The sequence below is a fragment of the Oryx dammah genome, unplaced genomic scaffold, assembly GCF_014754425.2.
Source record: "Oryx dammah isolate SB20612 unplaced genomic scaffold, SCBI_Odam_1.1 HiC_scaffold_15, whole genome shotgun sequence".
In the NCBI taxonomy this organism is placed as follows: Eukaryota; Metazoa; Chordata; class Mammalia; order Artiodactyla; family Bovidae; genus Oryx; species Oryx dammah.
Window position 1 is genome coordinate 48,472,919 of NW_024070199.1, and position 10,070 is coordinate 48,482,988.

Genomic DNA, 10,070 nt, shown 5'->3' on the forward strand with positions numbered 1-10,070 from the left:
CGGAGCCTGCAGGGAGCAAGCCTACAGAGGGTGTTAGCACCCTTGGTTCCAAGGTGAGCTCCGACCTGCGGAGCACGGAGACAGTTCACACACGGGAGCTCCAGTCTCTGGAGAGTGAAGACACTTCACACGCGGGAGCTCCGGTCTGCGATGAGTGAAAACAGTTCACACGCGGGAGCTCCAGTCTGTGATAAAAACAATTCACACGCGTGAGCTCCGGTCTGTGTTAAAAACGCTTCACGCGCGAGCTCTGGTCTGTGGCAAATAACACTGCTCAGGTGCCTTGAAAACATGCTTAGTTCTGGAAGAGGTCCGTGGGTGTAAGGAGGACGCTGTGCCTTGAGAATGACTGGAGTATAGGGAATGCTGCTGTTTCACTCGTGACTGAGGAGACTCAGGCCAGGGCAGAACCCAGCCACGGTCGCCCAGGAAATCAGACAGACGGGGGAGTGCACAGACCCCAGTGGCAGCCGGAGAGGGGCCGCCAGCTCCAACTGCAGTCTGTCCGTAAGCCTGTCAGCCCTGCTGGACCATTTCCAGTCCAGTCCCAGGGGGGTCCCGCCGTGACTAGACCTTAGTGATTAAGTAGGAAGGGCCACAAAGAGACCCCAGCCCCCACCTTCCTTGGGAGCTGAGGACCGTGGCCCCTGGGGGACAGTGTGAGTCACTGGTTCCCAGGTGGGCACCTTGGGTGGGCCCCAGTGCTCAGACAGCGGAGGCGGGCCTTGTGGTGTGCGGGGCCTGGAAGACGTCCTGTCACCCACCGGCCTTGCTTGGCTGCAGCCAGCGCTGCCTTGCCCTCCGCGGGGCAGCCTCCCGTCTCACAGGGTGGTGCCTGTGCCATGCGGGTGGGTCAGGCCAGGCCTGCCACGCGCCCCTCACACCCAGCTCGTCCTGCCCCGCCGGGTGCAGACCGCTTTCTCCACTCAGGATGGAACAGCGCAAAAGAAAAGCAGCGACCCCTGCCCTTGGTGGAGAGGAGACATCAGGGGCAGAGACGGGGCAGGCTGGCCAGTGACAAGTGCCTGCAGGAGGTGCGGACAGCGTGGGGAGGGTCTCCTGCGTGGACACACTGTGACCCCCCAAAGGCTCATCCAGTCTTTGCACCTGTGAACAACTTCCTTCTAAACCCTTCATGTTCGCAATCATGGTGACAGTGTTTCCGAGCCCTTGGGCCACCCCGACTCTGCCCGATAACTCCCAAAGCCTGAGACGGACCCTGGGGGCCTGCTTGCTGCCTGCTCCGCCCGCCCCTCCTGGGGGTTCCAGTAAGAGCCTGAGGGGCGGGGTTCAGGGACAGCCTGGCCACCCCCACCCCAGCCCCGGACGGCGGGGGAAGCCCAGGGACGCAGCCGGTGGGAAGAGACACCAGGACCAGGAAGCGTATGTGATGCTCGGCCTTTATTTGCAAAATGGGCTGCGTGAGCACAGGGCGTACTGTGGGGGCCACTCCCTCCCTGGCCTGCCCCTTGGCCCTCGTAGCCTCAGCCCAGGGTCCAGACACCGGCAGGCAGCCAGCCTGGCTGACGCAGCTCCCTGGAGGCAGCTGGCCTTGCCTGGCCCGGCCTCAGTCTGTGGTTCGCTGTAGGAGGTAGCCAGTGGGGGTCTGTGCCCCAGGGCCTTCGAGGGGCACAGAGGCCGCAGTGGGGGGTCCGAGAGCAGCAGGGGGTACGGTTTTCTCCTTACGTCGGCGGGGTTGAGCCTGGCTGTGCCCGTGTTTCAGATGACGGTCATCTGACCCTGATGGCCAGAGAGGTGGCCAAACAGGCGCGAGGGGCTCTGAGGGCCGGACCTCGGGTCCTCCTCAAGCCGACCCCCACTGCGCTTGTCACCCTGCAGGGCCCGGGTTTCACCGGGGCAAGTGCAAAGAGGGCGGGGGCAGCGGTACCCTTGGAAGGCGTGCGTGGGCGCCCGTGGTTTCCGTGGTGGGGGGGTTGCCTGGGGGGTACAGAACGTCAGACAGCGGTGGACCCCAAGGTCGGGAAGGTGGACGCGCTCTCCTCGAGAGTCTGGGGCGAGGACGCGCAGGCCGGGACGCAGCCGCACTCGTCCACGTGGGTGTAGGCGTGCTGGAAGGCCGTCCCGTCGGGGCACTGCATCGTTACCACCTCCTGGTGGGTCCTGGTCTCCTGGCAGCAGCTGCAGCTGCACTGCCTGGCCTGTGTCTCCATGGAGTACCTGCAGACACACGGCCCTCAGGACCTGCCCTCCCGCCCTACCTGCAGACACACGGCCCTCAGGACCTGCCCGCACCGCCCGGCTCCTGGCCTCTCAGAGGTCCGGAGACAGTGGCTGGCTCCCTGAGCACGCAGGGCTGCTCGCACTGGCCCGGACAGCGCTCTGGGTCACTGAGAACCCCAGCCTTCCCCAGCCAGGCCCCGCTCTCCCAGACCAGCTCCTCAAACTTGCCGCCCATGGCAGACCCCTCCTCTGGGAACCTGCCCTAGGCCGTCCACCCAAGTCCAGACCCTTCCTCTTGCCTGTTCTGCCTGGGCTCACAGCGGGCCACGGCCTAGGGTTGGACTCTGCCAGCAGCTCTGCCCTGACAGTCTGGCTCAGGGAAGGCGCAGATTCTGCCCGGCCCCAACACGGGCAGACCTTCCCGTGGTAGCCGTGGTGCTCTGACCCCCGTGGCCCCGCCCAGCTGTCCCAGGCCTGGCGCCGGGGGTTAGGGAGGCTCAGGGTTTCTGCAGCCCTGCTGGGCGGCCCTTCCCTCTTCCCTGTCGCAAGCTGGGCCCTCCGGCCTCAGCCCCAGCGCAGGGGGTCCCGCTAAAGACAGGGTCACGTGGGGCACCGGGTGGTGACCACGTGCGTGTCTGGGGCAGGGGTGGGGGGCACGGGCGGCTCACCGGGACAATTGCGGGCAAGAGCCCTCGCAGAAGGAGACCTTGACGGCAGTCTGGGTGACGCAGCCCCGGTGTCTCAGGACTGTCATGTTGGCGTGGGCCTGGCAGGCATCTGCGCAGAGGAAAGGCAGTGGGGGCAGGTCCCCATGAAACCTCCCGCTCGGGGTGGAGGTTCTGGCGGGGGCGGGCAACTTTGGGAGGAGTCAGTGGGCGGAGCTGGCAGCGCTGAGAGGCAGGAAGGTGAGCCTTGACTTACCCGTTTGCACACAAGAGTAGCAGCAGCCAATTTTCTTGAGGATGCCCTGCAGGGGGAGGGGGCAGAGGCGGGGCTTTAGTGGGCGGGGCCTCTGGTGATGGACTCTGGGAAATGGGTGGGTGTGGGCTGTGGTGTGGGCGGGGCTCCTTTTTAGGCAGGAGGGCTGGAGTGGGCGGGGCTCCTTGGTGGGCGGGTGGGGCCTCTGGTGATGGGCTCTGGGAATGGGTGGGTATGGGCTGTGATGTGGGCGGGGCTTCTGTGCCAGGAGACACACACCTTGCAAGGGGACACGTCGGGGCAGACCACAGGCGTTGGGGTCAGCATAGGGAGTCCGTCCCTGGCCTGGCAGTGGTACTCCGTGCAGTTGTCCACAAGGCTGTTGACCCAGGTCTCGTTGAACTGGAATGAAAGGGGGAGAGTGGGTGGGGGCCAGGCTGGGGATTACCTGGTGGGCAGAGAGGAGCTGGTCAGGAGGGTCTCTGCATGGCAGGGGCTGAGACTGAGTGCCCCCTTACCTGGACCAGCTGACCATCTGGTGCGAGGCAGGAGGTCTGCACGCACTTCCCACAGCATTGCCCGGCCACCGTAGAGTACTCAAAGCCCTGGGCAGAGGAGTGGTCACGTCCCACACCCAGCCCTCCTGCTCTCCCACCCATTCTGGGGCACCCCCTTTCCTCTGTGAGGCATGCCCCTGCCCAGCCCCAGGGTCCTCTCTTAGCTTCACCCCTGCTCCCAGCACCTTCTCCACTTTGGCCCTCCAGAACCTGATCCCAGCAGCCTACAGGTCCGCCTCCAACCCAAGGCCCCGTACCCCACCCTCCTGCTTCACTCCCTCCCTTTGGGAAGAAAAAGCCTCCGTGAAGGCTGAGCTGGAGGCCCTCCTGGGGGCCCAGGGCCCGGGGATGCAGCTCCCCAGGGGCCTAGCCTGGCCTCACCTGGAGGCAGGTGGTGTTGCAGGCCTCCTCCTCACACCACACGGTTGGGTCCTCACCGTCCATGGACAGACAGGTGCACGTGTGGCACGGAGTGACCCCTGGGATGGTCGCACCAACCTGCAGTGGACAGAGTGAGGGGAGGTGACCCTGAGGGGGCACCAGGGCCAGGCCACCTCCCTGTGCCCGTGAGACCCACAGAGCGGTCTCCTTCCTCTTCACACGGGATCAGAGATGTGACCCTGGATGAGCGCAGACCGGGGCAGCGGGGACCCCGGGCAGGTGGGAGGGGCGGTCCTGCCCTGAAGCTCTTGCTGGGAGAGCCTGAAGCTAAGCTCCCAGTGGCTCTCGACAGCAGCTGCCTCTGAAGGGCCCGGAGCCTCGACCCATCCGCTGTCGTGGCGAGAGGGGCACAGGGGTCCTCGGAGGATGTGCCGAGTCTGGAGCCCACCCTCTGCCCTGCTCCGACTGCCTGGACGCGGAGCCCTTACCCCGTAGAACGTGCCATTGAAGCTGCACAGCAGAGGCTCTGGAAGGAAAGGGGGTGCTGAGCGCCTGCCGGGCGGCCCCCAGCCCCAGCGCCCCCCCCCCCCCAGCCTGGAGACTCACCGCAGCTGAAGGTGGGGCAGCAGTCACCCTCCACCGGGGTGCGGACCAGCTTCTCTCCCAGCCCACATGCAGGGGGGCTCCGGGGGCACGTGCTTGCATTGCAGACTGCGGGAGAGTCAGGGGGCTGCCTGGGGTGCCCCTGCCCCCCCTCCCGCTACTGTGGTTCCCGCCCCACGCTGGACCAGAGAGGTCCTTTCCACAGGAGTTGATGGCTCTCTGCGGCCCTTCTGGGCCACACTTTGTCATCTCCCCAGTCTTCCCCAAGACCCTGCCTGGGAACAGGGACACCAGAGGCCACCAGCTTCATTTTTAGGTGGAAAAGTGAAGGAGCAAGAGGCCCCCCACCTCGGGGTTCAGCCTCAGCCCGGCCACAGGACCCCGAGGCACTCCCACCCTGCCGGCCAGGTGGCCGGAGCCAGACACCATGCCACCCACCCGCCCACTGGGGTGCAGGCCTCACCACACAGATTCTCCATGCAGCATGGGTTGTCCGCCAGAGGCCTGTTCACGGCCACGAAGCCAGCCCGGCCGCATTCCTGTGGCTGCTTTGGGGCCGGGCACACCACGGGCATGCACTGCACTGACACGGTGCCCTCATCACACACGCAGTCCTGGCAGTTGCTGACCCACCGCTCTCCAGGCTGCAACAGACCAGATCAGGGTCCCCCAGGGCCCCCAGGTGGTACCCTGGCCTCTGGGGTCGCGTCCAGCAGCAGATCGGGCCCCGGCCTCCCTGTCCCAGGAGCAGCCATAAGGCTGACGTGGCTCACACCTGGGTGTGCCATACCCGCCCCCGCCCCGCCACCCTACCCCGGGCAGACCCGGGGCCCTGGAAGGGGGACGCCCGCCCTCCTTCCGCTCAAGCGAGGAGTCAGGCCGCTGAGGGCAGAGCACTCACGAATTTGGGAAGCCCATCCGGTCCCACACAGGCTGTGAGGCAAGAATCGGGAGAAGGGGGTTAGTGGGAGCACTGGGGTCAGGGCTCAGCCGGCCTGGCCACCCCTCCCCCAACAGAGGCCTCTTCTCCCTGCTTGGGGCAGAAGCCCCTGGAGAGCTCGAGGGGGCTCACTTAGGAGGGGGCTCAGGAAGGCTCCAGGCCACGCTGCACTGCTGGCAGGACTGGGCAGGACTGGCCCCAGCCGGGGTCTGCCCGCCCCGGGGCCCCTCCCACTCTCCAGGGCTGGGGGGCCCGGCCGCGGGCTGCTTACGGCACTCGGGCACACAGATGTCCCTGTGGGAATTGAAGAGGATGTGGCTGTCGGGACAGAAGCAGCCCTCTGCCAGCCCCACGCTCTGCAGGCTCTGGCTCCTGCAAGGCAACAAAGGCAGACTGAGAGGGAGGGCAGTGGGCATGGTGCAGGCCCAGGGTAAACCTCGGGTCCGGAGTCGGAGGTCGGGGGGGGAGGGCACCCCTGAGATCTGGGTTAGGGTCCTGGAGCCTCATGGGTCTCCTCCTGGCTCCCCACCAGGTCCTCTGGGCCGGCCTGGGAGGCCCGCCGTCCCCGCTGCGCTCTCCCTGCCAGCTGGGCTCACCTGGAGTCGCAGGACTCTGGCTGCACAGGGCCGCAAGACTTGTACACCTTGGCGGGCGGGCAGGCTAGGTCTGGGGGCACACAGACAGGTGTCAGGCAGGCCGAGGAGGCCAGGGCCCCCGGCGACCACGCCCAACTCACCACACAGCCCGTGGGTGGCATTGCGCCAGTCGGCGCAGACGCCCCTGGAGCGGCAGAGCTCTGCGTAGGTCTCCAGGCTCTGGCAGAGCACCTCACGGCCGTGGCCAGGCCAGCAGCTGTCACTGACGCAGGCGTTGAAGTACGGGCCAGGCGGGATGAGGCTGTGGCACCCGGCGAAGACTCTGCAGGCAGGGCCCATCAGAGGCTGCAGCGGAGGCCCCTCGGGGTGATGGCACCCCACCACCACCACCCAGCCCAGGTGGAGAACTCACGAGCTCAGCATCAGCTCGCAGAGGGGCTCTGGGGGGCACGACGGGTGGATGGCGGGCGTGCTGGTTCCCGGCAAGAGGGGGCTGGTGGTTGGGGGCAGGCCGGTGGGCACTCCACAGCCCTCCCCGCTGCTGTCGGAGACCAGCCAGGACCGAGCCATGTCCCGGCAGGTGCGGGCCACGGTGCCATCCGGCCGGCGACATTCATCCCCGCGGCTGTTGGTGCAGGTGCCTGGGGAGGGCGGGGTTCGAGGGGGGACACACACTGGACCATCCTCGCCTTCCCCCTTCATCTCCCAACCTCCCCAGCAACTGCTCAGCTACCAAATAGGGCTTCCCGCCTGGGGCAGGTGCGGGGGCCAGGTGTGCGTCTGGGGTCCCCTGGGGGAACTGCGCCCGCAGTGGTGGTGCCGGCCCCTCGCCACCCCCGCAGGCGTCCTGCAGTCCCCGCTCACCGCACTGGCCCTCAGTGTTGTGATTGAAGCGGCTGTACGAGAGCCGGGCCTGGAAGACCCTCCCATTGAAGGTGATGCTGACACCAATGGCGGGAATCTCGACGCGCATCCCGGTGGCCCCGGTCAGAGTCACGGCCACGCCGTTCTTGCTGAAGCTCTGCCTCACCCGCGTTTGGTCCAACAGGATCTGGGGGCGTGACCGGGGGACCCGTGACGGAGGCTGCAGGCCTCCCAGGTGCTGGGCCCGCCTCCTTGGCACTCATGCCCTGAAGAGCAGATGTCCACTTCGGACTGGAGTCAGGCTCAGTGTGTTTGGGTCCTGGGTGCTCTCGGCCTCGGGCGCCCCCCAGGCCCCGTCCCTGCCCTCTCCGGAGTCACCACGCTCGGGCCCCCAGGTCCTGGTGTGCCCTCTGTCTTCCCCGAGGCCCCTGAGGCTCTCTGGCAGGGGAACGACGTGGTCTCTGTGCCCCAGGGCCCCCCTAAACCAGGTCGGGACTGGCCACTGCCGCTCTGCTGCCTGCGCTCACCAGGCTTTCCTCCTGCCCATCTGCGCTGGTGGTGGTGGAGAGGACGACGTCCATGGACTGGTAGTGGATGCTCAGGGCGCGGGGGCAGTGGGCAGCGGCCTCGCAGAAGCGGTTGTGCAGCAGGACGTGGAGGTTGCCATGGCGTGGCTGGATCTCGCGCATGAGGACGTAGGTGCAGTTGTCCCGGAAGGTGTAGGAGGTGCCGTCGAAGGTCTCATAGTGGCCGCTGCCCCAGCCGCTGCAAACGCCTGCAGGTGTGGACGGGCCTTACCCAGTGCCACCTGGAGCTACCACTTTGGGGGTCGCTCAGCCCCAGGGGCCTCCATCCCTCCTTCGGGACATGAGTGGACCCGGTTGGATGGGGGGTCCCCCAGATGTGTCCACCCAGAGCCTGTGGACGTGACCTCCTTTGGGGAAAGGAGGGTCTCTGCAGCTGTGATTAAGTGAAGGCTCGGGGGGGGAGGTCATCCTGGATGACCAGGGTAGCCCTCAATCCAATGACAAGGGTCCTTCTAAGAGGCAGGGAAGAAGCTGCGTGATGACTGGGTAGAGGTGGGGCCACAGGCCAGGTGCACCCGGGGCCCCAGGTCTGGAGGGCCAGGCAGGACCTCCCACCTTTAAAGCTTTGGGGACAGCTCGGCCCCTCTGACCCTTTGATCTCTGACTTCTGGCCTCCAGGACCACGAGAATCAACTCCTGCTATTTTAAGATGCCTGGCTGGTGGTAGGGGGTCATTTGTTTCGGCCGCCCCAGGAGCCCAAGGACTGTAAGACCACCCACCTCCTCCCACGTGGCGTTCTGCCATGAAAGCTGCTCAGGATCCTCAGGATGCGATCCTCTCAGAGCTCCTCACCTTCACCCCTACTCTTCCTGCTCTCAGAAACCCCCGGGTTCCCTTCAAACCGTCAAGCCTGATGGGGATGGGCCCAGCGACCCCAGGCCTAGGGCACGGGGGGTGTGTGCACGTTTCAAACTGCACCAACCCTCCCGACACCCAGAACCAGGGGCGGGCGCTCACACTCGCACTCGTAGCGGTAGTCACAGCGGTGGCTCTGGTTCTGCACCTTCACGGGCAGGTGCCCGTTCACGCAGGTGATGCTGCTCATCGGCCGCGGCCCCAGCAGGATGATACGGTTGTCACCTTCACAGCGGGCCACCGTGCAGTCCTCCAGGAACCAGGACTCATTCACCTGTGAGAGACAGCACAGCGCTCTCGGGGTGGGCTGGCAGGACCCCTTCTCACTGCCCCCACCTCAGCCGCAGGAACCCCCCCCCCGCCTGGGGCAGGGCGGCCACTGCCTTCTGGCTGGGCTTGGACCCTGCGTGACTTCCTCCAGCCAGAGCGACCCGTGGAGTGGCCACTGAGGGCTGGGGGTGTGCTATCCACCTTGATAGATGCTCCGGGCCCCGTGCACACAGAAGGGTCTGGCAGGTCATGGTGGAGGTGGGAGGCACACCTTTCGAGGAGGGATTGTGCGATCACAGCCGCTAACTGGGGTGGTTGGGGGCACAGAGGCTGAGGTCCCTGGGGGTGAGGAGGTGGTACAGGCGCCCTGGAAGCGGTCAAGTTCACAGCGCTGGTTACAGATGGCTAAGAAGGGGCAGCCTGCCCCATCTGTCTTGTTGTAGACAACGTCCCCTACAAGGTCAGAGACAACAGGTCAGCCAGGGTGGGGCCAAGGGCATGAGGACACAACCAAGGCAACCAAATGCCAGGGAGGAGGTCTGCAGGAGGGGTGATACTTCACATACCTGGTAGGAAGAACTTCCCAAAGACGTGGCAAAGGCAGGGTGTGGTGGGGCTAGGCAAGGTTGTGGGAACAACGGAGGGCATCAGGCTGCCAGAGGTCTCTGAGGACCAGGAGGGGGTAGTGAGTGGAGACACAGGAGTAGTTGATAAGGGGGAGGTCAACACGGGACCTGCGGTTGAGATACTGGACAAGTCTGGCTTGGTGGTCATGGGTGAGGATCCTGGGAAGGGAGAGGGACTAGAGATGGACAACTTCTTGGTGGTTGCCATGGAGGAGGGTCCAGTCACACTCGTGAGGGTGGAGACCCTCTCCGTGGTCGCCGTGGAGGAGGGTCCTGTCACACTCGTGGGGGTTGACACTCTTTCTGAAGTCACTGTGGAGGTCGGGGTGGAGGTCCTCTTTGTGATCACTGCGGAGGAGGGTCCTGTCACACTTGTGGGTGTGGAGACCCTCTCTGTGGTCACCGTGGAGGAAGGTCCAGTCACACTGGTGGGGGTGGAGGTCGTCTCCGTGGTCGCTGTGGAGGAGGATCCTGTCACACTCGTTGGTGTGGAGACCCTCTCGGTGGTCGCTGTGGAGGAGAGTCCTGTCACACTGGTGGGCGTGGAGACCCTCTCGGTGGTTGCCGTGGAGGAAGGTCCTGTCACACTTGTGGGTGTGGAGACCCCCTTGGTGGTCACTGTGGAGGCGGGTCCTGTCACACTGGTGGGGGTGGAGACCCTCTCAGGGGTCGCTGAGGAGGGAGCTGGAAC

The 10,070-nt window shown here is 65.7% G+C and overlaps 1 protein-coding gene across 1 annotated transcript in view; it reads right to left on the reverse strand.

The window, feature by feature from the left end:
- Positions 1–1,684: 1,684 nt before the first annotated feature.
- MUC5B (mucin 5B, oligomeric mucus/gel-forming) overlaps positions 1,685–10,070 on the reverse strand; it is a 26,337-nt gene continuing 17,951 nt past the window's right edge. Inside the window, exons 35-54 of the mRNA XM_040255228.1 lie at positions 9,503–10,063; positions 9,320–9,418; positions 9,025–9,206; positions 8,586–8,757; positions 7,568–7,815; positions 7,041–7,227; positions 6,589–6,817; positions 6,317–6,498; positions 6,177–6,246; positions 5,852–5,952; positions 5,542–5,573; positions 5,104–5,284; positions 4,644–4,748; positions 4,526–4,563; positions 4,038–4,154; positions 3,618–3,704; positions 3,379–3,501; positions 3,103–3,148; positions 2,850–2,958; positions 1,685–2,178 (exon numbers count right to left, since the gene is read on the reverse strand). Coding sequence (XP_040111162.1) covers positions 1,956–2,178; positions 2,850–2,958; positions 3,103–3,148; positions 3,379–3,501; positions 3,618–3,704; positions 4,038–4,154; positions 4,526–4,563; positions 4,644–4,748; positions 5,104–5,284; positions 5,542–5,573; positions 5,852–5,952; positions 6,177–6,246; positions 6,317–6,498; positions 6,589–6,817; positions 7,041–7,227; positions 7,568–7,815; positions 8,586–8,757; positions 9,025–9,206; positions 9,320–9,418; positions 9,503–10,063 — 3,092 coding nt within the window. The 3' untranslated portion in view covers positions 1,685–1,955. The remainder of the gene's footprint in view (positions 2,179–2,849; positions 2,959–3,102; positions 3,149–3,378; positions 3,502–3,617; positions 3,705–4,037; positions 4,155–4,525; positions 4,564–4,643; positions 4,749–5,103; positions 5,285–5,541; positions 5,574–5,851; positions 5,953–6,176; positions 6,247–6,316; positions 6,499–6,588; positions 6,818–7,040; positions 7,228–7,567; positions 7,816–8,585; positions 8,758–9,024; positions 9,207–9,319; positions 9,419–9,502; positions 10,064–10,070) is intronic.